This window comes from Conger conger, chromosome 16, assembly GCF_963514075.1.
Source record: "Conger conger chromosome 16, fConCon1.1, whole genome shotgun sequence".
NCBI classification, from domain to species: domain Eukaryota; kingdom Metazoa; phylum Chordata; class Actinopteri; order Anguilliformes; family Congridae; genus Conger; species Conger conger.
The window spans coordinates 9776125-9803350 of NC_083775.1; the positions used below are offsets into that span (position 1 = coordinate 9776125).

The 27226-nt window shown below is 44.1% G+C and overlaps 1 protein-coding gene across 4 annotated transcripts in view; it reads left to right on the plus strand.

The window, feature by feature from the left end:
- The window catches only part of LOC133113881 (GTPase IMAP family member 8-like), a 36076-nt gene extending 9927 nt beyond the window's left edge, over positions 1-26149 (plus strand). Inside the window, exons 3-9 of one of the 4 annotated variants that reach the window (XM_061222998.1) lie at positions 18649-18763; positions 18976-19047; positions 20207-20845; positions 20917-20988; positions 23276-23314; positions 23856-23894; positions 24465-26149. In XM_061222998.1, the coding sequence (XP_061078982.1) occupies position 19047; positions 20207-20845; positions 20917-20988; positions 23276-23314; positions 23856-23894; positions 24465-25816 (2142 nt within the window). In that variant the 5' untranslated portion in view covers positions 18649-18763; positions 18976-19046 and the 3' untranslated portion in view covers positions 25817-26149. Of the gene's footprint in view, positions 1-18637; positions 18764-18955; positions 19048-20206; positions 20846-20916; positions 20989-23275; positions 23315-23855; positions 23895-24464 lie in introns of those variants that run through there. The other 3 variants (XM_061223001.1, XM_061222999.1, XM_061223000.1) reach the window with 3 other exon arrangements.
- The last annotated feature ends 1077 nt before the right edge of the window (positions 26150-27226 follow it).

The window sequence follows — 27226 nt, forward strand, 5'->3', positions numbered from 1 at the left end:
TAAACATGATTTAATATAATTCTGTGCAAATCCATGTGCCTGTGTGTGACTGGGGCTCTGAGCACAATATTGTGGTTATTGTCCCATCAGTCGCACACACACACACACACACACACACACACACCATGTGCTTTTGGTTGAGCCTAGCTGAATAGCATATTTTTATATTTTGCAGCCAATGAGGGACATAGCTGGAGCTTTCTTGATAGTGCTTGGAAAAAAATCTGATATGCTAAACAAGTTAGACAAGTTTCTATTTTTTAAAAATTTTATTTATTTTTTGTTGTGCGCTGGGCAAGATGAAGCATGCAGGGTGGATTCCAGTACCTTACGACTGCTACAGACACTAGCTGCAGCTCCAATTCCAACCTCAGATTTTCCATTTTATGTGCCTAACTGAAACCTGGCATCAGCCTGGGGTCTGCTCAGCCCTTCACGGGGCATGCCCTCCTATCTACAAGTACACTGAAAAATCCTGCAGCTCCGGTCGTGGTGGTGGTGGTGGTGGTCTTGTCATCATACGCCAAGCTGAGCTGAAATTGTCCCTCCTGCCTCTGCCTGAAATATCTTCTTTTGAATGTCTCACTGTTAAATGCCTTGACCTAAAACGGCATGTCACTGTCCCTACTCTTAGACAGGGGGCATTTACTGGACCTGGTGATCACTGACTCTTCAGGTTGATGGCCTTGGAGTGTCGGACCACGTGGTTGTGTCAGTTGACCTTGTCTCCTTGCCTCCTTTATCTGTGACTAAGCCTCAGATGTGTTTCCGAACCTGGAGAAACATTAACCCTGACTTAAATTATCCATCCATCCATCCATTATCTGAACCCGCTTATCCTGAACAGGGTCGCAGGGGGGCTGGAGCCTATCCCAGCATACATTGGGCGAAAGGCAGGAATACACCCTGGACAGGTCGCCAGTCCATCGCAGGGCACACACACCATTCACTCACACACTCATACACTCATACACTCATACCTATGGGCAATTTAGACTCTCCAATCAGCCTAACCTGCATGTCTTTGGACTGTGGGAGGAAACCGGAGTACCCGGAGGAAACCCACGCAGACACGGGGAGAACATGCAAACTCCGCACAGAGAGGCCCCGGCCGACGGGGATTCGAACCCAGGACCTCCTTGCTGTGAGGCGGCAGTGCTACCCACTGCACCATCCGTGCCGCCCTGACTTAAATTATACAAAAAGATAAAATAAAATCTCTTGATGTGCTTGTCTTTTATATAATATTGTATGTAGCGTTTTGAGATTTTTCACTTAATGAAATGCGTGTAATACATTTCATTTATTATTATTAATATCCAGGTGTGTGCCTGCTGGTTGCCCAGCTTCCTCCCTGCAAAGCGAGCCCAGCTGCCACACTCTTATAATGTCTGCCAGTTTTTGCTTTGTTTCACTGCTCACAATAATGTTTAAATCAGTGCCTGAAGTGTGGTTTTGATGCTTTTGTCTAAGCATTCACTTTTAGTGTGTAAGCAATTGGAAAAAACTGTAATAACATGTGGCATACTCAAAGAAATATGTACTGCGAACCACATCTTCCACTTTTTTGACAGGTTTATACAGGCCCAGAGGAAAACCAGCCCGAACAGTAATCTTCCTGGAAGAAGAATTGTGCTGCTTGGGAAAACTGGTGTTGTAAAGAATGCAACCGGAAACACCATTCTGGGCAAACAAAAAATTCTGAAAATCTGAAAAAAGCAAAACGACAAAATGTAAAAAGGAGGTTTCAGTGGTTTCAGAGTTTCTGTGATTGACACCCCTGAGGAAAGTGATTGGAAGAAGTATTTATATTTCTCACCCTGGACCCCATGCAGAGAGAGCAGCTAAATAATCGGAAATGCCAGAGCCAGAACCTGTGGAATCAGAGGAGGAAGAGACAGAAAATGCAAAATCCAACAAGGGGTGTGGGGGTCCCCCACAGGGGACATTACGTGAGATTCCAGAGAGCACCCCACTATCGAAGGAGACAAAGCCACAAGAAGGCTTTATAGCATATTTATTCCGGAATTGGAGAGGATTGCTTAGAATTAGTGTGGCCATAATAGCAGTGACAGGAGCCATGGCAGGAGCAGTGGCAGGACCAGTGGAAGGAGCAGTGACAGGAGCAGTGACAGGAGCAGTGATAGGAGCAGTGGAAGGAGCAGTGACAGGAGCAGTGACAGGAGCCGTGATAGGAGCAGTGGAAGGAGCAGTAGAAAGAGCAATGGAAGGAGCAGTGACGGGAGTAGAGATGGGAGCAAGGGCAGGAACAGTGGCAGGAGTAGTGATAGGATCAGCAACAGGAGCAGTGGCAGGAGCAGTGACAGGAGCAGTGACAGGAGCAGTGACAGGAGCAATGACAGGAGCAGTAGAAGGAGCAGTGGTAGGAGCAGTGGCAGGAGCAGTGGCAGGAGCAGTGGAAGGACCAGTGGCAGGAGCAGTAGCAGGAACTGTGGCAGGAGTAGTGATAGGAGCAGCAACAGGACCAGTGGCAGGAGCAATGCTACAAGAAAAAATTAAACAAAATTAAGAAAACGCACACTGTAATTTTAAAGGTGATAGTAATCATAGTGATCACTTATTTTAAGCTGTGTAATTTTATTACCAACATTTTGACTTTCATGTCTTCATCAGAACCCTGAAAAACAGGAATTTTAAAAATATGTTTGTTTTGAGAGGTTTTAGGCCAATCAAAGTAATATATATATATATATATACATATACATATACAGTGGTGTGAAAAAGTGTTGGCCCCCGTCCTGATTTCTTATTTTCTTGCATGTTTGTCACACTTAAATGTTTCAGATCATCAAACAAATTTAAATATTAGTCAAAGACAACACAAGTAAACACAAAATGCAGTTTTTAATTGAAGGTTTTTATTATTAAGGGCAAAAAAAATCCAAACCTACATGGCCCTGTGTGAAAAAGTGATTGCCCCCTAAACCTAATAACTGGTTGGGCCACCCTTAGCAGCAACAACTGCAAAAGTGTTTGCGATAACTTGCAATGAGTCTCTTACAGCGCTGTGGAGGAATTTTGGCCCACTCATCTTTGCAGAATTGTTGTAATTCAGCCACATTGGAGGGTTTTCGAGCATGAACCGCCTTTTTAAGGTCATGCCACAGCATCTCAATAGGATTCAGGTCAGGACTTTAACTAGGCCACTCCAAAGTCTTCATTTTGTTTTTCTTCAGCCATTCAGAGGTGGACTTGCTGGTGTGTTTTGGATCATTGTCATGCTGCAGAACCCAAGTTTGTTTCAGCTTGAGGTCACAATCAGATGGCCGGACATTCTCCTTCAGGATTTTTTGGTAGACAGCAGAATTCATGGTTCTATTTATCACAGCAAGTCTTCCAGGTCCTGAAGCAGCAAAACAGACCCAGACCATCACACTACCACCACCATATTTTACTGTTGGTATGATTTTCTTTTTCTGAAATGTGGTGTTACTTTTACGCCAGATGTAATGGAACACACACCTTCCAAAAAGTTCAACTTTTGTCTCGTCAGACCACAGAGTATTTTCCCAAAAGTCTTGGGGATCATCAAGATGTTTTCTGGCAAAATAGAGACGAGCCTTAATGTTCTTTTTGCTCAGCAGTGGTTTTCGTCTTGGAACTCTGCCATGCAGGCCATTTTTGCCCAGTCTCTTTCTTATGGTGGAGTCATGAACACTGACCTTAACTGAGGCAAGTGAGGCCTGCAGTTCTTTGGATGTTGTTGTGGGGTCTTTTGTGACCTCTTGGATGAGTTGTCGCTGCGCTCTTGGGGTAATTTTGGTCAGCTGGCCACTCCTGGGAAGGTTCACCACTGTTCCATGTTTTCACCATTTGTGGATAATGGCTCTCACTGTGGTTCGCTGGAGTCCCAAAGCTTTAGAAATGGCTTTATAACCTTTTCCAGACAGAATCTGAACAGATCTGAATTTTAGCTTTTATTTCCTGGTATTTTTTATCTAGATTTGTTGAACAACTTAGAACATATCACCTTTTGTATTTGACCACCCACGTTTTTGCTGACTGAAACTTGTTGGTGTTTCTTGTTGTCCAGATGTATCCTGTAGATTGATTGGTTAAACAATAAATAGTCCTGAATGTCTACTCTTGGTTTTAACCTTGGGTTTTGCCTGTGTAGACTGCATTTGTGTTAGAAATAATAAACCAACATGAAGACCAGAGAGCTGTCTCTGGGAGAAAAGCAGGAAGTGTCATGGCTTGGGCTTGCATGGCTGCTTCTGGAGTGGGCTCACTAGTCGTTATGGATGACGTAACTCATGATGGTAGCAGCAGAATGAATTCAGAAGTCTACAAAAACATTTTGTCTGCCAACTTACGGAGAAATGCGTCCAAAATAATTCAGTAGTCGGTTTGAATAAAAGCGTCAGCCAAATGTAATGTAATGTAATGGCAATTATGATATTAAATAAATCCTCTAATTATAATTTTTCACAATGTGTTGTGGTTGGTTTAATTGTTTTTGGTAAAGGACATATTTGGAGATTCCTTTGCAAAATTATTTATCTTGGAAATTAAAAACAAGGCATTTGTCTGCAATTTTTCTATCTAACTACGAAAACAGGGAGCGTTTGTAGCTTTCCTGGCAGGGTTGCATACATACAACCTGCAACGCCAAACAAATGGGCATGTTTTTTTTTTCTTTTGTTTTTTTGCTTCGTGTTTTCTAACATGATATCCTGACATGACAACTCAAGATTGTTCCCCACGATGCATTCGGAGTCTGTTCATCTGACTCAGACTCTGGCTAATGAAGAAGAGCAGAGTGGGACATTAGATTGCAGCTGGAATTCTGCAAGTCAAGCTCCTAAAATGTGTTTTCACTCTCTATTCTGGGTAAAGAAGGACCTTGCTTTTCTTAGATATTTCTATTTATACATGCGAAAGAGGTCCGTGCTGCAAAATGTGAAGGTTTTATATTACACTTCCAAATACCCATATCTGAGAGGCATGTAAATAATTCAGAGGGGCGACATTATCTCAGAAGGTAAGTGGTCACCTGACAGTTGGAGGGCTGCTGGTTCGTTCCCCGCCCTAGGCGTGTCGAAGTGTGGCAAACCCCCTCCGGCCTTCTGGCCAAGACGACAGGGTGGCCGACTCGAGTGCGATACCTCCTCAGGAGGCTCTGAGGTGTCAAGGGAGCCTCTGCGGGCCTTGGCACAGCAGGGTGGGGAGAGAGGCTTGCTGTTGCCGGCAGCCGGGGGCCCTCGTCTGGAGAACTCGAGGCCTCTGGCAGGACCTGCAGGCAAGAGGTATGGGGGAAGCTTCCTGCAGCTCCCCTGGAACAGGCAGCAGACACAAAGCCGCAGGACAGTGGCTGTGGCAACAAGGGGCAGTAACGGGCCCTCATTTGGAGGGCCTACTGGGGCACGCTGTGGGTGACCCTTGTCTGGAGGACCCACTGGGGCATGCTGTGGGTGACCCTTGTCTGGAGGACCCACTGGGGCACGCTGTGGGTGACCCTTGCCTGGAGGACCCACTGGGGCACGCTGTGGGTGACCCTTGCCTGGAGGACCCACTGGGGCACGCTGTGGGTGACCCTTGTCTGGAGGACCCACTGGGGCACGCTGTGGGTGACCCTCATATGCTTCCAGCGAGGGTTCCTTGTCCAGAGGGCCAATGGCTGTGGCAGGCAGTGAGAGAGGGCCCTCTGGCGGGCTTGCTGTGGCTGGCACTGAGCGCTCCACTGGAGAGGCGGGTCCCAATGGGAGCGGGGTTGTTTGGCACACTTATAATGTAATAATCCATGCATTATTCATATATGAAACATGATTTAATATAATTCTGTGCAAATCCATGTGCCTGTGTGTGACTGGGGCTCTGAGCACAATATTGTGGTTATTGTCCCATCAGTCGCACACACACACACACACACACACACACACACACACATGAGGGACATAGCTGGAGCTTTCTTGATAGTGCTGGAAAAAAATCTGATATGCTAAACAAGTTAGACAAGTTTTTATATTTTTATTTATTTTTTTATTTTTTGTTGTGCGCTGGGCAAGATGAAGCATGCAGGGTGGATTCCAGTACCTTACGACTGCTACAGACACTAGCTGCAGCTCCAATTCCAACCTCAGATTTTCCATTTTATGTGCCTAACTGAAACCTGGCATCAGCCTGGGGTCTGCTCAGCCCTTCACGGGGCACGCCCTCCTATCTACAAGTACACTGAAAAATCCTGCAGCTCCGGTCGTGGTGGTGGTGGTGGTGGTGGTGGTCGTGGTGGTGGTGGTGGTGGTCTTGCCATCATACGCCAAGCTGAGCTGAAATTGTCCCTCCTGCCTCTGCCTGAAATATCTTCTTTTGAATGTCTCACTGTTAAATGCCTTGACCTAAAACGGCATGTCACTGTCCCTACTCTTAGACAGGGGGCATATACTGGACCTGGTCATCACTGACTCTGTCCCCTTCAGGTTGATGGCCTTGGAGTGTCGGACCACGTGGTTGTGTCAGTTGACCTTGTCTCCTTGCCTCCTTTATCTGTGACTGGAGAAACATTAACCCTGACTTAAATTATACAAAAAGATCAAATACAATCTCTTGATGTGCTTGTCTTTTATATAATATTGTATGTAGCGTTTTTAGATTTTTCACTGAATTAAATGCGTGTAATAAATTTAATTTATTATTATTAATATCCAGGTGTGTGCCTGCATGCTCCTCTGGTTGCCCTGCTTCCTCCCTGCAAAGCGAGCCCAGCTGCCACTCACTTATAATGTCTGCCAGTTAAATTTGCTTTGTTTCACTGCTCACAATAATGTTTAAATCAGTGCCTGAAGTGTGGTTTTGATGCTTTTGTCTAAACATTCACTTTTAGTGTGTAAGCAATTGGAAAAAACTGTAATAACATGTGGCATACTCAAAGAAATATGTACTGCGAACCACATCTTCCACTTTTTTGACAGGTTTATACAGGCCCAGAGGAAAACCAGCCCGAACAGTAATCTTCCTGGAAGAAGAATTGTGCTGCTTGGGAAAACTGGTGTTGTAAAGAATGCAACCGGAAACACCATTCTGGGCAAACAAAAAATTCTGAAAATCTGAAAAAAGCAAAACGACAAAATGTAAAAAGGAGGTTTCAGTGGTTTCAGAGTTTCTGTGATTGACACCCCTGAGGAAAGTGATTGGAAGAAGTATTTATATTTCTCACCCTGGACCCCATGCAGAGAGAGCAGCTAAAGAATCGGAAATGCCAGAGCCAGAACCTGTGGAATCAGAGGAGGAAGACACAGAAAATGCAAAATCCAACAAGGGGTGTGGGGGTCCCCCACAGGGGACATTACGTGAGAGTCCAGAGAGCACCCCACTATCGAAGGAGACAAAGCCACAAGAAGGCTTTGTAGCATATTTATTCCGGAATTGGAGAGGATTGCTTAGAATTAGTGTGGCCATAATAGCAGTGACAGGAGCCATGGCAGGAGCAGTGGCAGGACCAGTGGAAGGAGCAGTGACAGGAGCAGTGACAGGAGCCGTGATAGGAGCAGTGGAAGGAGCAGTAGAAAGAGCAATGGAAGGAGCAGTGACGGGAGTAGAGATGGGAGCAAGGGCAGGAACAGTGGCAGGAGTAGTGATAGGATCAGCAACAGGAGCAGTGGCAGGAGCAGTGACAGGAGCAGTGACAGGAGCAGTGACAGGAGCAATGACAGGAGCAGTAGAAGGAGCAGTGGTAGGAGCAGTGGCAGGAGCAGTGGCAGGAGCAGTGGAAGGACCAGTGGCAGGAGCAGTAGCAGGAACTGTGGCAGGAGTAGTGATAGGAGCAGCAACAGGACCAGTGGCAGGAGCAATGCTACAAGAAAAAATTAAACAAAATTAAGAAAACGCACACTGTAATTTTAAAGGTGATAGTAATCATAGTGATCACTTATTTTAAGCTGTGTAATTTTATTACCAACATTTTGACTTTCATGTCTTCATCAGAACCCTGAAAAACAGGAATTTTAAAAATATGTTTGTTTTGAGAGGTTTTAGGCCAATCAAAGTAATATATATATATATATATATACATATACATATACAGTGGTGTGAAAAAGTGTTGGCCCCCGTCCTGATTTCTTATTTTCTTGCATGTTTGTCACACTTAAATGTTTCAGATCATCAAACAAATTTAAATATTAGTCAAAGACAACACAAGTAAACACAAAATGCAGTTTTTAATTGAAGGTTTTTATTATTAAGGGCAAAAAAAATCCAAACCTACATGGCCCTGTGTGAAAAAGTGATTGCCCCCTAAACCTAATAACTGGTTGGGCCACCCTTAGCAGCAACAACTGCAAAAGTGTTTGCGATAACTTGCAATGAGTCTCTTACAGCGCTGTGGAGGAATTTTGGCCCACTCATCTTTGCAGAATTGTTGTAATTCAGCCACATTGGAGGGTTTTCGAGCATGAACCGCCTTTTTAAGGTCATGCCACAGCATCTCAATAGGATTCAGGTCAGGACTTTAACTAGGCCACTCCAAAGTCTTCATTTTGTTTTTCTTCAGCCATTCAGAGGTGGACTTGCTGGTGTGTTTTGGATCATTGTCATGCTGCAGAACCCAAGTTTGTTTCAGCTTGAGGTCACAATCAGATGGCCGGACATTCTCCTTCAGGATTTTTTGGTAGACAGCAGAATTCATGGTTCTATTTATCACAGCAAGTCTTCCAGGTCCTGAAGCAGCAAAACAGACCCAGACCATCACACTACCACCACCATATTTTACTGTTGGTATGATTTTCTTTTTCTGAAATGTGGTGTTACTTTTACGCCAGATGTAATGGAACACACACCTTCCAAAAAGTTCAACTTTTGTCTCGTCAGACCACAGAGTATTTTCCCAAAAGTCTTGGGGATCATCAAGATGTTTTCTGGCAAAATAGAGACGAGCCTTAATGTTCTTTTTGCTCAGCAGTGGTTTTCGTCTTGGAACTCTGCCATGCAGGCCATTTTTGCCCAGTCTCTTTCTTATGGTGGAGTCATGAACACTGACCTTAACTGAGGCAAGTGAGGCCTGCAGTTCTTTGGATGTTGTTGTGGGGTCTTTTGTGACCTCTTGGATGAGTTGTCGCTGCGCTCTTGGGGTAATTTTGGTCAGCTGGCCACTCCTGGGAAGGTTCACCACTGTTCCATGTTTTCACCATTTGTGGATAATGGCTCTCACTGTGGTTCGCTGGAGTCCCAAAGCTTTAGAAATGGCTTTATAACCTTTTCCAGACAGAATCTGAACAGATCTGAATTTTAGCTTTTATTTCCTGGTATTTTTTATCTAGATTTGTTGAACAACTTAGAACATATCACCTTTTGTATTTGACCACCCACGTTTTTGCTGACTGAAACTTGTTGGTGTTTCTTGTTGTCCAGATGTATCCTGTAGATTGATTGGTTAAACAATAAATAGTCCTGAATGTCTACTCTTGGTTTTAACCTTGGGTTTTGCCTGTGTAGACTGCATTTGTGTTAGAAATAATAAACCAACATGAAGACCAGAGAGCTGTCTCTGGGAGAAAAGCAGGAAGTGTCATGGCTTGGGCTTGCATGGCTGCTTCTGGAGTGGGCTCACTAGTCGTTATGGATGACGTAACTCATGATGGTAGCAGCAGAATGAATTCAGAAGTCTACAAAAACATTTTGTCTGCCAACTTACGGAGAAATGCGTCCAAAATAATTCAGTAGTCGGTTTGAATAAAAGCGTCAGCCAAATGTAATGTAATGTAATGGCAATTATGATATTAAATAAATCCTCTAATTATAATTTTTCACAATGTGTTGTGGTTGGTTTAATTGTTTTTGGTAAAGGACATATTTGGAGATTCCTTTGCAAAATTATTTATCTTGGAAATTAAAAACAAGGCATTTGTCTGCAATTTTTCTATCTAACTACGAAAACAGGGAGCGTTTGTAGCTTTCCTGGCAGGGTTGCATACATACAACCTGCAACGCCAAACAAATGGGCATGTTTTTTTTTTCTTTTGTTTTTTTGCTTCGTGTTTTCTAACATGATATCCTGACATGACAACTCAAGATTGTTCCCCACGATGCATTCGGAGTCTGTTCATCTGACTCAGACTCTGGCTAATGAAGAAGAGCAGAGTGGGACATTAGATTGCAGCTGGAATTCTGCAAGTCAAGCTCCTAAAATGTGTTTTCACTCTCTATTCTGGGTAAAGAAGGACCTTGCTTTTCTTAGATATTTCTATTTATACATGCGAAAGAGGTCCGTGCTGCAAAATGTGAAGGTTTTATATTACACTTCCAAATACCCATATCTGAGAGGCATGTAAATAATTCAGAGGGGCGACATTATCTCAGAAGGTAAGTGGTCACCTGACAGTTGGAGGGCTGCTGGTTCGTTCCCCGCCCTAGGCGTGTCGAAGTGTGGCAAACCCCCTCCGGCCTTCTGGCCAAGACGACAGGGTGGCCGACTCGAGTGCGATACCTCCTCAGGAGGCTCTGAGGTGTCAAGGGAGCCTCTGCGGGCCTTGGCACAGCAGGGTGGGGAGAGAGGCTTGCTGTTGCCGGCAGCCGGGGGCCCTCGTCTGGAGAACTCGAGGCCTCTGGCAGGACCTGCAGGCAAGAGGTATGGGGGAAGCTTCCTGCAGCTCCCCTGGAACAGGCAGCAGACACAAAGCCGCAGGACAGTGGCTGTGGCAACAAGGGGCAGTAACGGGCCCTCATTTGGAGGGCCTACTGGGGCACGCTGTGGGTGACCCTTGTCTGGAGGACCCACTGGGGCACGCTGTCGGTGACCCTTGTCTGGAGGACCCACTGGGGCATGCTGTGGGTGACCCTTGTCTGGAGGACCCACTGGGGCACGCTGTGGGTGACCCTTGCCTGGAGGACCCACTGGGGCACGCTGTGGGTGACCCTTGCCTGGAGGACCCACTGGGGCACGCTGTGGGTGACCCTTGTCTGGAGGACCCACTGGGGCACGCTGTGGGTGACCCTCATATGCTTCCAGCGAGGGTTCCTTGTCCAGAGGGCCAATGGCTGTGGCAGGCAGTGAGAGAGGGCCCTCTGGCGGGCTTGCTGTGGCTGGCACTGAGCGCTCCACTGGAGAGGCGGGTCCCAATGTGAGCGGGGTTGTTTGGCACACTTATAATGTAATAATCCATGCATTATTCATATATTAAACATGATTTAATATAATTCTGTGCAAATCCATGTGCCTGTGTGTGACTGGGGCTCTGAGCACAATATTGTGGTTATTGTCCCATCAGTCGCACACACACACACACACACACACACACACACACACACACACACACCATGTGCTTTTGGTTGAGCCTAGCTGAATAGCATATTTTTATATTTTGCAGCCAATGAGGGACATAGCTGGAGCTTTCTTGATAGTGCTTGGAAAAAAATCTGATATGCTAAACAAGTTAGACAAGTTTCTATTTTTTAAAAATTTTATTTATTTTTTGTTGTGCGCTGGGCAAGATGAAGCATGCAGGGTGGATTCCAGTACCTTACGACTGCTACAGACACTAGCTGCAGCTCCAATTCCAACCTCAGATTTTCCATTTTATGTGCCTAACTGAAACCTGGCATCAGCCTGGGGTCTGCTCAGCCCTTCACGGGGCATGCCCTCCTATCTACAAGTACACTGAAAAATCCTGCAGCTCCGGTCGTGGTGGTGGTGGTGGTGGTCTTGTCATCATACGCCAAGCTGAGCTGAAATTGTCCCTCCTGCCTCTGCCTGAAATATCTTCTTTTGAATGTCTCACTGTTAAATGCCTTGACCTAAAACGGCATGTCACTGTCCCTACTCTTAGACAGGGGGCATTTACTGGACCTGGTGATCACTGACTCTTCAGGTTGATGGCCTTGGAGTGTCGGACCACGTGGTTGTGTCAGTTGACCTTGTCTCCTTGCCTCCTTTATCTGTGACTAAGCCTCAGATGTGTTTCCGAACCTGGAGAAACATTAACCCTGACTTAAATTATCCATCCATCCATCCATTATCTGAACCCGCTTATCCTGAACAGGGTCGCAGGGGGGCTGGAGCCTATCCCAGCATACATTGGGCGAAAGGCAGGAATACACCCTGGACAGGTCGCCAGTCCATCGCAGGGCACACACACCATTCACTCACACACTCATACACTCATACACTCATACACTCATACCTATGGGCAATTTAGACTCTCCAATCAGCCTAACCTGCATGTCTTTGGACTGTGGGAGGAAACCGGAGTACCCGGAGGAAACCCACGCAGACACGGGGAGAACATGCAAACTCCGCACAGAGAGGCCCCGGCCGACGGGGATTCGAACCCAGGACCTCCTTGCTGTGAGGCGGCAGTGCTACCCACTGCACCATCCGTGCCGCCCTGACTTAAATTATACAAAAAGATAAAATAAAATCTCTTGATGTGCTTGTCTTTTATATAATATTGTATGTAGCGTTTTGAGATTTTTCACTTAATGAAATGCGTGTAATACATTTCATTTATTATTATTAATATCCAGGTGTGTGCCTGCTGGTTGCCCAGCTTCCTCCCTGCAAAGCGAGCCCAGCTGCCACACTCTTATAATGTCTGCCAGTTTTTGCTTTGTTTCACTGCTCACAATAATGTTTAAATCAGTGCCTGAAGTGTGGTTTTGATGCTTTTGTCTAAGCATTCACTTTTAGTGTGTAAGCAATTGGAAAAAACTGTAATAACATGTGGCATACTCAAAGAAATATGTACTGCGAACCACATCTTCCACTTTTTTGACAGGTTTATACAGGCCCAGAGGAAAACCAGCCCGAACAGTAATCTTCCTGGAAGAAGAATTGTGCTGCTTGGGAAAACTGGTGTTGTAAAGAATGCAACCGGAAACACCATTCTGGGCAAACAAAAAATTCTGAAAATCTGAAAAAAGCAAAACGACAAAATGTAAAAAGGAGGTTTCAGTGGTTTCAGAGTTTCTGTGATTGACACCCCTGAGGAAAGTGATTGGAAGAAGTATTTATATTTCTCACCCTGGACCCCATGCAGAGAGAGCAGCTAAATAATCGGAAATGCCAGAGCCAGAACCTGTGGAATCAGAGGAGGAAGAGACAGAAAATGCAAAATCCAACAAGGGGTGTGGGGGTCCCCCACAGGGGACATTACGTGAGATTCCAGAGAGCACCCCACTATCGAAGGAGACAAAGCCACAAGAAGGCTTTATAGCATATTTATTCCGGAATTGGAGAGGATTGCTTAGAATTAGTGTGGCCATAATAGCAGTGACAGGAGCCATGGCAGGAGCAGTGGCAGGACCAGTGGAAGGAGCAGTGACAGGAGCAGTGACAGGAGCAGTGATAGGAGCAGTGGAAGGAGCAGTGACAGGAGCAGTGACAGGAGCCGTGATAGGAGCAGTGGAAGGAGCAGTAGAAAGAGCAATGGAAGGAGCAGTGACGGGAGTAGAGATGGGAGCAAGGGCAGGAACAGTGGCAGGAGTAGTGATAGGATCAGCAACAGCAACAGGAGCAGTGGCAGGAGCAGTGACAGGAGCAGTGACAGGAGCAGTGACAGGAGCAATGACAGGAGCAGTAGAAGGAGCAGTGGTAGGACCAGTGGCAGGAGCAGTGGCAGGAGCAGTGGAAGGACCAGTGGCAGGAGCAGTAGCAGGAACTGTGGCAGGAGTAGTGATAGGAGCAGCAACAGGACCAGTGGCAGGAGCAATGCTACAAGAAAAAATTAAACAAAATTAAGAAAACGCACACTGTAATTTTAAAGGTGATAGTAATCATAGTGATCACTTATTTTAAGCTGTGTAATTTTATTACCAACATTTTGACTTTCATGTCTTCATCAGAACCCTGAAAAACAGGAATTTTAAAAATATGTTTGTTTTGAGAGGTTTTAGGCCAATCAAAGTAATATATATATATATATATATACATATACATATACAGTGGTGTGAAAAAGTGTTGGCCCCCGTCCTGATTTCTTATTTTCTTGCATGTTTGTCACACTTAAATGTTTCAGATCATCAAACAAATTTAAATATTAGTCAAAGACAACACAAGTAAACACAAAATGCAGTTTTTAATTGAAGGTTTTTATTATTAAGGGCAAAAAAAATCCAAACCTACATGGCCCTGTGTGAAAAAGTGATTGCCCCCTAAACCTAATAACTGGTTGGGCCACCCTTAGCAGCAACAACTGCAAAAGTGTTTGCGATAACTTGCAATGAGTCTCTTACAGCGCTGTGGAGGAATTTTGGCCCACTCATCTTTGCAGAATTGTTGTAATTCAGCCACATTGGAGGGTTTTCGAGCATGAACCGCCTTTTTAAGGTCATGCCACAGCATCTCAATAGGATTCAGGTCAGGACTTTAACTAGGCCACTCCAAAGTCTTCATTTTGTTTTTCTTCAGCCATTCAGAGGTGGACTTGCTGGTGTGTTTTGGATCATTGTCATGCTGCAGAACCCAAGTTTGTTTCAGCTTGAGGTCACAATCAGATGGCCGGACATTCTCCTTCAGGATTTTTTGTTAGACAGCAGAATTCATGGTTCTATTTATCACAGCAAGTCTTCCAGGTCCTGAAGCAGCAAAACAGACCCAGACCATCACACTACCACCACCATATTTTACTGTTGGTATGATTTTCTTTTTCTGAAATGTGGTGTTACTTTTACGCCAGATGTAATGGAACACACACCTTCCAAAAAGTTCAACTTTTGTCTCGTCAGACCACAGAGTATTTTCCCAAAAGTCTTGGGGATCATCAAGATGTTTTCTGGCAAAATAGAGACGAGCCTTAATGTTCTTTTTGCTCAGCAGTGGTTTTCGTCTTGGAACTCTGCCATGCAGGCCATTTTTGCCCAGTCTCTTTCTTATGGTGGAGTCATGAACACTGACCTTAACTGAGGCAAGTGAGGCCTGCAGTTCTTTGGATGTTGTTGTGGGGTCTTTTGTGACCTCTTGGATGAGTTGTCGCTGCGCTCTTGGGGTAATTTTGGTCAGCTGGCCACTCCTGGGAAGGTTCACCACTGTTCCATGTTTTCACCATTTGTGGATAATGGCTCTCACTGTGGTTCGCTGGAGTCCCAAAGCTTTAGAAATGGCTTTATAACCTTTTCCAGACAGAATCTGAACAGATCTGAATTTTAGCTTTTATTTCCTGGTATTTTTTATCTAGATTTGTTGAACAACTTAGAACATATCACCTTTTGTATTTGACCACCCACGTTTTTGCTGACTGAAACTTGTTGGTGTTTCTTGTTGTCCAGATGTATCCTGTAGATTGATTGGTTAAACAATAAATAGTCCTGAATGTCTACTCTTGGTTTTAACCTTGGGTTTTGCCTGTGTAGACTGCATTTGTGTTAGAAATAATAAACCAACATGAAGACCAGAGAGCTGTCTCTGGGAGAAAAGCAGGAAGTGTCATGGCTTGGGCTTGCATGGCTGCTTCTGGAGTGGGCTCACTAGTCGTTATGGATGACGTAACTCATGATGGTAGCAGCAGAATGAATTCAGAAGTCTACAAAAACATTTTGTCTGCCAACTTACGGAGAAATGCGTCCAAAATAATTCAGTAGTCGGTTTGAATAAAAGCGTCAGCCAAATGTAATGTAATGTAATGGCAATTATGATATTAAATAAATCCTCTAATTATAATTTTTCACAATGTGTTGTGGTTGGTTTAATTGTTTTTGGTAAAGGACATATTTGGAGATTCCTTTGCAGAATTATTTATCTTGGAAATTAAAAACAAGGCATTTGTCTGCAATTTTTCTATCTAAATACGAAAACAGGGAGCGTTTGTAGCTTTCCTGGCAGGGTTGCATACATACAACCTGCAACGCCAAACAAATGGGCATGTTTTTTTTTTCTTTTGTTTTTTTGCTTCGTGTTTTCTAACATGATATCCTGACATGACAACTCAAGATTGTTCCCCACGATGCATTCGGAGTCTGTCCATCTGACTCTGGCTAATGAAGAAGAGCAGAGTGGGACATTAGATTGCAGCTGGAATTCTGCAAGTCAAGCTCCTAAAATGTGTTTTCACTCTCTATTCTGGGTAAAGAAGGACCTTGCTTTTCTTAGATATTTGTATTTATAAAAAAGAGGTCCATGCTGCAAAATGTGAAGGTTATATATTCCACTTCCAAATACCCATATCTGAGAGGCATGTAAATAATTCAGAGGGGCGACATTATCTCAGAAGGTAAGTGGTCGCCTGACAGTCGGAGGGCTGCTGGTTCGTTCCCCGCCCTAGGCGTGTCGAAGTGTCCCTGAGCAAGACACCTAACCCCCAATTGCTCCTGATGAGCTGATTGGTAACTAGGCAGCCAATTGCCTTGGGTATGTGAGGATGTGTGTGAATGAGAGACATCGATTTTAAAGCACTTTGAATAAAAGTGCATTTACCATTCAAGGGTTTCATTGTTACATAAAGAATCAAAGGCACCAAAACGTACAAGAAGACTCTGACTCTGAACTTTTGATGTGTTGGCCTAAATGTGGAGGTCGAGCAAGAGGACGGCACAACTCAACAGAACGCCGGAATGTTTGGCTGATTACTCGCTTTCCGTACGGACTTTTCTGTTAGGCGCCTTTTCGTAAAAAACCCAACTGAACAATGAGACGCTTCTCATGCAGCCCATGTCTTCACGCGGCAATCCAACAGTGCTGGCCGAGAACAACGAGGGAATGGTAAGATTTACCGATGTATTTAACCCCCTGTCTCGTCCGGACAAACGTTGTGTGTCCACGTGGTGCCTTCTGTCTATTATTGAATCCCCTACGATTTGAGAACTTCTTTACCCATCCATCTCACGTTATAATGGGGATACCGACTTGTGATGGTTGCCAGAGATAGAGTTGTGTGTTTATGAAGTAAAGCAAGTGTAAAATTGTAGTAGAATTGTATGCAGTGGATGGAGCAAATTACAGTGCATTCAAAAATTGAATGGCTGAGAATGTCAAATATTAATGGGCAATTCCATGCCAACTCCAGGAGGTTGCACTACAGCCCCTCTTGGATTTTCCCATTGTTCTGTGTGTTGGAAGACAATTATGAGATGTAAAATTCATGAAAACCTGAGCTTCATACTCAATTAAATTTTCCCAGTAGAGCCATTTAAAGTTTGATGGGTGTGACAATGAAAAAAAAAAAAACGCTTCCTGGCACAAAATGTGATCTTTAAGTTTGTAAAGAGAAGCCCTAAATTGATATACATTTGTATGTTGGGATAATTGTGTATGCATAAAACACAAAGGCCATTGTACAACAAAATATCTGCGTTCGGAACAAAGGACCTCTCAGAGATTCTTAATGACTCTTGCTATCCTATATCCCCTACCTGGGTTGAGTTGCACAAACTGTCCGGGAAGGGAATGAGATTTGAGATTACTTCTTGCTTTCCTCTGGATGTGTGAATTATACAATTTTGTGAGCTGTGTCTCCGTACAATGTGTCACACTCCGTACGTTGTGCTACAATGTGACTCTCGTTTGGTTCTCAATTGTAAGAGCAAGAGCAAACTTGTGAAGTAATCTTCCCTTTGAGGGGTAGCTGCCACAGACTCTTTTTAATGTATAAAATTCCCCATTTATTACTTTTGATGGCAGCTGATGGAAAACATGAAACATTATTTGTACATTTCAAAGAAAACCTAACAGTATTTTTAACCAGTTCATCAGTAGAAATGCCTTACCTATAGGTCTACTATTCTCTCTTTCTCCCTTTCTCTTTCTTTTCGTGCGTGTGTGTGTGTGTGCGACTGATGGGACAATAACCACAATATTGTGCTCAGAGCCCCAGTCACACACAGGTACATGGATTTGCACAGAATTACATTAAATCATGTTTAATATATGAATAATGCATGGATTATTACATTATAAGTGTGCCAAACAACCCCGCTCACATTGGGACCCACCTGTCCAGTGGAGCCAGCCACAGCAAGCCCACCAGAGGGCCCTCTCTCACTGCCTGCCACAGCCATTGGCCCTCTGAACAAGGAACCCTCGCTGGAAGCTTATGAGGGTCACCCACAGCGTGCCCCAGCGGGTCCTCCAGACAAGGGTCACACCTCCAAATGAGGGCCCCTTACTGCCCCTTGTTGCCACAGCCATGGCTTTGTGTCTGCTGCCTATTCCAAGGGAGCTGCCAGAAGCTTCCCCCGTGCCTCTTGCCTACAGGTCCTGCCAGAGGCCCCAAGTTCTCCAGACGAGGGCCCCCGGCTACCAGCAACAGCAGATGCTCTTATCCAGAGCGACGTACAGTTGATTAGACTAAGCAGGAGACAATCCTCCCTTGGAGCAATGCAGGGTTAAGGGCCTTGCTCAAGAGCTCATCGGCTGTGCGGATCTTATTGTGACTACACCGGGGATCGAACCACCAACCTTGTGGGTCCCAGTCATGTACCTTAACCAATACGCTACATGCGCCCCTATTTTCATATATATATACACACACACACACACACACACACAGCCCAACTCATGACATGCATAGCTACTATTATAATACCATTCATGTGCTTTTGGTTGAGCCTAGCTGAATAGCATATTTGTATGTTCTGCAGCCAATGAGGGACTTGATCGTGCTGGAAAAAATCTGTGATATGCTAAACAACAAGTTAGGCAAGTTCTATAATTATTATTTTTTTTTTTTGGTTGCTGCTTATTATATCCTGGTTTTGCAACTGAAGATTAAAGAAGTTCCTCACAGCGCAGGTAAAGAGGTGTCCGTCTGACTGAAACTCAGTCTGGGGAAGCAGAGCGGGATCTTTAGCCTGGACAGATCGACACAAGCTGTGAGTTCAGGTGAGTTTACATCTGGAAAAGCCTTAATTGGAGCTAGACTTTTCCGGAAGAGACAAAGTGAAGCTTCTAAAATGTGTTTTTCAAGTCAGTTTTGTGTTAACTGTGACCTTGCTTTTCTTTGATAATTCGTTTTTTAAACATCTTAGGGTTAAATTATGTAACTATGAGATCAACAGATATATTATGTGACCAATGTTATTTTTTACGTGAAGAATCAAGGGCACAGAAACTCCAGTGGTACTCACAGGAACATTGAAGACCGAACACTGAATTTAAACCAGACAGTAAGTAGACGTCACCGTTGACAGCAGCTGAAGCAGCCGTATTTGTCTTTTGATGTCTATATGTGGTTAATGCACAACGGCGCGTAACCTCCGACAGCACCGGGATCCCTTGCCTGCCCTGCTGTCAAACTGTACCTCTCACACACAGACGGCATTGCATGCATTTAACTTGAGTCGAGTAACCACAGCAACACTGCCTGTTATAGTCGGAAACGCCGCAAGACCTCTGTGCGCTGGGCAAGCTGAAGCGTGCAGGGTGGATTCCAGTACCTTACGACTGCTACAGACACTAGCTGCAGCTCCAACCTCAGATTTTCCATTTTGTGTGCCTAACTGAAACCTGGCATCAGCCTGGGGTCTGCTCAGCCCTTCACGGGGCACGCCCTCCTGGCTACCAGTACACTGAAAAATCCAGCTGGTCTGGACGTGGTGGTGGTGGTCTTGCCATCATACGCCAAGCTGAGCTGGAATTGTCCCTCCTGCCTCTGCCTGAAATATCTTCTTTTGAATGTCTCACTGTTAAATGCCTTGACCTAAAACGGCATGTCACTGTCCCTACTTTTAGACAGGGGGCATTTACTGGACCTGGTCATCACTGACTCTTCAGGTTGATGGCCTTGGAGTGTCGGACCACATTGGGTTGTGTCAGTTGACCTTGTCTCCTTGCCTCCTTTATCCGTGACTAAGCCTCGGATGTATTTCCGGACCTGGAGAAACATTAACCCAGACTTAAATTATGCAAAAAGAAAAAAAAAAATGTCTTGATCTGCTTGTCTTTTATATAATATTGTATGTAGCGTTTTGAGATTTTTCACTGAATGAAATGTGTATAATACATTTCATTTATTATTATTAATATCCAGGTGTGTGCCTGCACGCTCCTCTGGTTGCCCTGCTTCCTTCCTGCAAAGCGAGCCCAGCTGCCACTCACTTATAATGTCTGCCAGTTAAATTTGCTTTGTTTCACTGCTCACAATAATGTTAAAATCGGTGCCTGAAGTGTGCTCATTATGTTTGGAAATTAACTCCAATGATCTTTAAAACTTTAATACTCACCCTGTGAATGCATTCTAGAAGCAGGGTCCACCATATTAATCTGAATGTGTTATTTTACCTGACCCCTGGTTTGCCATATTAACCTGAATGTGTTATTTTACAGTGTCTACGACAAGGCAGGTGAGGATTATGCTAATGGGTCAGACTGCAGAAGGACAGAGGTCAGCGGGAAACATCATTTTGGGGAAAGATGCTTTCCCCCTTTCAGAAATGAAGAAGAGTGAGAGGCATGATGGGTTAGTGGCTGGGAGGCACCTGGCAGTTATCACCACAGCAGATTTGTTTACCTCAAACCTCTCTGAAGAGGAACACTCACAAGGGGTTAGGAGGTGTTTGGGCCTGTCTGCCCCAGGACCCCATGTGTTCCTGTGGGTGCAGGAGAAGGGGAGCATCACGCCAGAGGACTGGGAAGCCCTGAGGAGGTTCAAGAAGTCTTTTGCTGATGGAGCTTCAAGATACTCAATGGTACTGTTCATGCATGAAGACCACAAGGACTATAGCAGTTTTGGTGATTCAGAAAGACCAGGTGATGGTGCTCTCCAGGACTTTATACAAGACTGTGGGGGCAGGTATCACCTCCATAGTGAGAGAAACCATACACAAGTCACTGAGCTTCTGGAGAAGATCCAGGAGATTGTGGATGAAAATGGAGGCAGTTACTTCACTGGGGAGATCTTGAAATGGTCAGATATTGCTTGGAAAGGGCTGAAGAGCAGAAAGAAAGAGGCTTTTACCAAAGAAGGTAAGAGGAATAAGCTCTGAAGCAAATCATAATATAACCAGCAAAAAGTTACTTAGATATTTTATTGTCAGTTATTGCAGGGAAAGGACAACAAAGGAAGAAAAACAAAAAGGAAGAAGTGGATGCCAGAGAAGAACTGGGAGGTATGAGAAATTCATGATAAGCCAGAAAATGATAAATGGTAGCTGCTTTGGATTTAATTAAAAGAAAATGTTGACATACAGCCAGGTCCATAAATATTGGGACATCGACACAACTCTCCTCTTTTTGGCTCTATACACCACCACAATGGATTTGAAATGAAACAAACATGATATGCTCTAACTGCAGGCTTTCTGCTTTAATTTGAGGGTATTTACATCCAAATCAGGTGAACGGTGTAGGAATTACAACAGTTTCTATATGTGCCTCCCACTTTTTAAGGGACCAAAACTAATGGGACAATTGGCTGCTCAGCTGTTGGCATGGCCAGGTGTGTGTTATTCCCTCATTATCTCATTTACAAGTGGTGCAGTCAGTGAAAGCCATCACCAGAAGTTTAGGGTTTGACTGACAGTTTGCAGGCAACACTGGTCACCTCTCATGAGGAAGCTCAAATTTAAGGCAGCTAGGGCTCCATGCATTTTTCTCAAAGTTCTAAGTCATTGTTCTAGAACTCCGTTGCTTTCCAGTAGATATTGTTACATCTGCAGGGGAGTTAAGGACATTGTCGTCACATACTTGTCATGGCAATGGTAATGGTTAGCGCCCATTACTTTTGGTCCCTTAAAAAGTGGGAGGCATATATAGAAACTGTTGTAATTCCTACACCGTTCCCCTGATTTGAATGTAAATACCCTGAAATTAAAGCTGAAAGTCTGCAGTTAAAGCACATCTTGTTCGTTTAATTTCAAATCCATTGTGGTGGCGTATAGAGCCAAAAAGATGAGAATTGTGTCCATGTCCCAATATTTATGGACCTGGCTGTAGATGCCCCCAAAATGCCCCTATAACAGACACTGTTCAGCTTTGCACAAAAAGGGTTGCAATTTCTACACAGATCACCTAGTATGGATGTAAATACATGGGATCCTTGGTATTATTTATTCTGAAGGAAATATACATTTATTTGCAGTTACATTTGATGTGTATCCAATATTTTATTTTGTGTTTTAAATAATGACTCACTGTGTTAGTTACTGGGGATGTGAATACAGAGAAGAATCCATGTAGAGGCAATTGGCTGATTAGATAATCAGTAATTAATAAGTTGGCGTACATAGGTGTAGGTGTTCCTAATAAAGTTCTCAAGGATTCTCAAGGAGGGAAGAGGTATGGGATATATATATATATATATATATATATATATATTATTTGAATATTGAAAAAGTAATAAGGTGCAGTGGGTAGCACTGCTGCCTCACAGCAAGGAGGTCCTGGTTTCGAATCCCGGTCGGCCGGGGCCACTGTGTGGAGTTTGCATGTTCTCCCCGTGTCTGCGTGGGTTTCCTCCGGGTACTCCGGTTTCCTCCCACAGTTCAAAGACATGCAGGTTAGGCTGATTGGAGAGTCTAAATGGCCCGTAGGTATGAGTGTGTGAGTGAATGGTGTGCCCTGCGATGGACTGGCGACCTGTCCAGGGTGTATTCCTGCCTTTCGCCCAAAGTATGCTGGGATAGGCCCCAGCCCCCCTGCGACCATGTTCAGGATAAGCGGGTTAAGATAATGGATGGATGGAAAAAGTAATAAGAGACAATCTATGATTTTGAATATTTGGGCTTGTGTTGAGGGGCTCATAGGCTTCCACTCAGACGACTGGTACTGGCACCTGGAATGTGACTGGAGGGCGTTGGCCCGTTAAGGTGTGCGATAGGGATCGACATTCGCTCCTGACGAGCTGGTTGGTGCCTTGCATGGCACCCAGTCGCCGTTGGTGTGTGAGCGGGTGTGAATGGGTGAATGAGAAGCATCAATTGTACGACGCTTTGGATAAAGGCGCTAACCATTACCATTACCATTACCATGACAAGTATGTGACGACAATGTCCTTAACTTAACAGTCCCCTGCAGATGTAACAATAACTACTGGAAAGCAACGGAGTTCTAGAACAATGACTTAGAACTTTGAGAAAAATGCATGGAGCCCTAGCTGCCTTAAATTTGAGCTTCCTCGTGAGAGGTGACCAGTGTTGCCTGCAAACTGTCAGTCAAACCCTAAACTTCTGGTGATGGCTTTCACTGACTGCACCACTTGGGAGCCCTCAATATTATTTTATTAATCCGATTCCATCCAATTAAATACTGTACATGATGTAAACTATGCAGATTTAAAAAAAAAGCATTTGAACCGAAGAGAAACAAATGTAGAGATCTAATCTGTACGTTACACACTTGCACATCAGATGGCAATATATTACTGATACCCTTCCAATGTTTTCTCTGTGCCTTTAGCTGAATGTTCCAGGACGGTGAGCAAGAAAACTGCAAAAGGTACGTGTTAAATTTGAGCTGCCTAAACTGTGGCACTGAAGTGCATAAAATGGTGAGCAGTGAGACATAATCATCCCAGCCAACTGAATCCCTGTCAGAAAAAATGTGTTTACTTGAATCAAAGTATAATAAAGTAAATAACTTACACAACACATAGCCTTTTTTTGGACTGATGATTAGACTGTGACTGAAAGCATATTAATAATTTCACACGCGCTAATCCATTATTCAGTACTACGTGTAGTAGGAATGATAGAGTGGCCTGTAGCGTAGTGGTTAAGGTAGATGCCTGGGACCCGCAAGGTCGGCAGGTCGATCCCTGGAGTAGCCACAATAAGATCCGCAAAGCCGTTGCCCTGCATTGCTCCTGGGGAGGATTGTGTCCTGCTTAGTCTAATCAACTTTACGTCGCTCTGGATACGAGCGTCTACCAAATGCCATTAATGTAATGTAATGTAATAATCATAAAAAAATCTATATCATCAGTAAAAAAGAGAAAAATAATATGAGAACTCACTACATTGTATGTTTTTTAATACAGACCTAGGTATCTGGAAGGCACAATCTAAACGCGCACAAAGTAAGTATGATACACAGATGTACAGTATATTATAATATATAAATACGGTACATAAAGCATGATTTGAAGAGTATTAACATTTACACTCTTAAAGACTGTCCAAATACATTTAGAAAAGGGGCGGCCTGTAGCGTAGTGGTTAAGGTAAATGACTGGGACAGGCAAGGTCGGTGGCTCTAATCCCGGTGTAGCCACAATAAGATCCGCACAGCCGTTGGGCCCTTGAGCAAGGCCCTTAACCCTGCACTGCTCCAAGGGAGGATTGTCTCCTGCTTAGTCTAATCAACTGTACGTCGCTCTGGATAAGAGCGTCAGCCAAATGCCAGTAATGTAATGTAAAAAAAGGTTCTAAATGTATACTATTTAAGCTCTATTGTTCTTTTGTAAAAATCTTTACTTGAAAGCAAGTAAATAAGTGGATATTGTAGATATTTATTTTATTGCTGTGTATTGAACTATGCACAAGAATGTAGTAGCAGCACAGCAGTAGCAGTAGCAGTAGTAGTAGTAGTAGACCATTTATTATATAGTCAGTAAACGTTTTTGCAAACTATTTACTTCATCATCAAGGTTGCAATTTCAAACGGGACATCAGAGAGTGCATGAGGATGGTGCTCGTGGGGAGGACTGGCGTAGGGAAGAGTGCCACAGGAAACACCATACTGGGGGGAGAGGCATTCACTTCCAAGGCTCAAATGTACTCTGTGACAAAGGAATGTCAGAAAGTGATTGGAAGAGTAGCAGGACGAAGTGTAGCTGTGATTGACACTCCAGGCCTGTTTGATACCACCCTGACTACTGAGGATGTCCAGAAGGAGATCATGAAATGCATGGGATTGGCATCTCCTGGACCCCACGTGTTCCTCCTGGTCTTATCCGTGGGACGCTTCACTCCGGAGGAGAGAGAGGTGCTCAGGTTGATCAAAATGACCTTTGGTGAGAAAGCTGAGAAGTACACAATGGTCCTCTTCAACAGAGGCGATGACCTGGGTGATCAGTCCATTGAAGAATACATTGCGAAAGGTCATCCTGAGGTCAAGAAGCTGATCAAGGACTGCGGAGGCAGGCACCATGTCTTCAATAACAAAGAAAAGACTGACCGAAACCAAGTCCTCGACCTGTTTAAAAAGATTGAAGTGATGAACTGGGAGAATGGAGGAAGCTGCTACACTCTCGAGCTGTTCCAGGAGGCAGAAGTGGCCGTGATGAGAATACAGATGTGGAAAGAGAAAGAAGAGGAGATGAAGAGAGAACTGGAGATGTTACAAGTGAAGAAATCAGAAATTGAAGATCTACAAAGGCAAAAACAGGAGAGCGAAGGAAATCTGGAGGAATTGCTGGCGGCGAAGTACAAAGTGGGAGAACAGGAGAGCCCACAAAAAGGGGGACACCACAAAAGAAGAAATAAGCAGCGTAATAGATTGAGCCCGGAGGACGGAGAGGGGGAAAACCAGAAACAAGATGAAGATGGGAATGAGAATGTGATGGGAGTTACAGAGGAAAAGGGGAGCAAATTTTTGAGGGGCTTCAACAAGTCAATTAAAAGGCTGCAGAAAAAGGGCAAAAGAGGAAAAGAAATGAAAAAAAGAGAAGAAAATGATGGAGAGGAAACGAACGATGATGTGATTAAAAAGGCCGAAAAACCAACCAATGAGAAATTGTCTGCCAAGTCAGATGATGCTGAGAGTCAAGACGGGGAAGACAGGCCATATATGAAGGAAAGACAAGAAGTGAAGAAGGAAAAATACGGAGAAAATGCACCGGTAATCTTGACGGAAGCAGAGTATGCAAGACTCATGAATGTAATTAAGCAATATGAGGTAACGGCAAAACAGCAAGTAGAAGAGTTAAAATGCTTCATGATGAAATACTCAGATCATTTTGAAGCCCTGGAAAAAAAACAAAGATGTGCGATACAGTGAGCTGATAAGAGCTCCGGAAGGTGTATTAGTGACAATAGGAAATTTGGAGATGTAATGTCAATATAAGACAGGTATTTTGTAGCGCTCGAATGTTTTAGAAAGGTATTAAAACTGAAATAGGTACTGTCCCTTACGATGTGTAATTTGTATTGTAATATGTAAAACAGCTTACTCACTCATTACTACAGAGCTTTGAAAACTGAAGCTGATTAATTTTGGGTTGATATTGTTTTAATTTGACTTTTGCATTTATGTTCATTATTAATTTATTATATTGTGAAGGAATTTATTTTAAATTAAGTTTGTTGATTCTGGATAGATATCTGTTTTCACTCTGCTTCATCTTGTACATCAGATATGTAAATTGGATGCATCATAAAAATAAAGGATTATTTTTCATTATGCTCTGATTCCATCAATAATAATGGTAATAATAATAGTTATTTTATATAGCTCTTCATTGAACACAAAGAGACTACATAGTAAAAATACATAGTCAAACAAAGAATTATATAAAACAAGGATTAAAAAGCAAAAAAAACCCCATCAAAAATCAGACGAAGAGGTTGTACATTAAAAGCAAGTATGAGGTGAGTTTCAAGTGAGGGAAGTGAGGTGGAATCTTGAATGTTTTTGGGGAGGGAGTTCCAAAGAGAGGGGGCGGCAATGGAAACAGCTGGGTCACCCCAGGTCCGATGCTTGGTCTCTCTTGAGGGGGTACGGAAATCAAAGGTTCCAGGTGGGGGTGTACAGGTGGAGGACGTAGGTAGGAGGGAACAAGGTTGTTTTATATAGCGCCTTTATCCAAAGCGCTGTACAATTGATGCTTCTCCATTCACCCATTCATACACACACTCACATACCGACGGCGATTGGCTGCCATGCAAGGCCCCGACCAGCTCGTCAGGAGCATTTGGGGGTTAGGTGTCTTGCTCAGGGACACTTCGACACAGCCCGGGCGGGGGATCGAACCGGCAACCCTCCGACTGCCAGACGACTGCTCTTACTGCTTGAGCCATGTCGCCCCATAAGCATTACTTTAAAGTGAATTAACAAACAGTTTTAACCAACATTTTTCCTTGGACTGTTGCGGCTGCATTCCGCTCCTGTTGCCACCACGTGATGTATGCAGCCCCATTGGTCTGGTATCTTAAGTCACTGCTCTAGTGCATGGATGGGCCCCATGGTCTCATATCTGTAGGGTGCTACACTTGGAAGTCAAAACCTGTGAGGGAATTAGCATTTTTGAGCCATGGGTTCCCTCTGCAGATTTCCCATGCTTTTTTTCTCAGAAGGATTTCGATTTAGGCTGAATATAAGGCAAGCAGGGTATTGTCCCACAGGGATCGGTGCTGGGGCCACTGCTCTTCCTCATTTACATAAATGACCTAGACATGGGCATTAAATGTA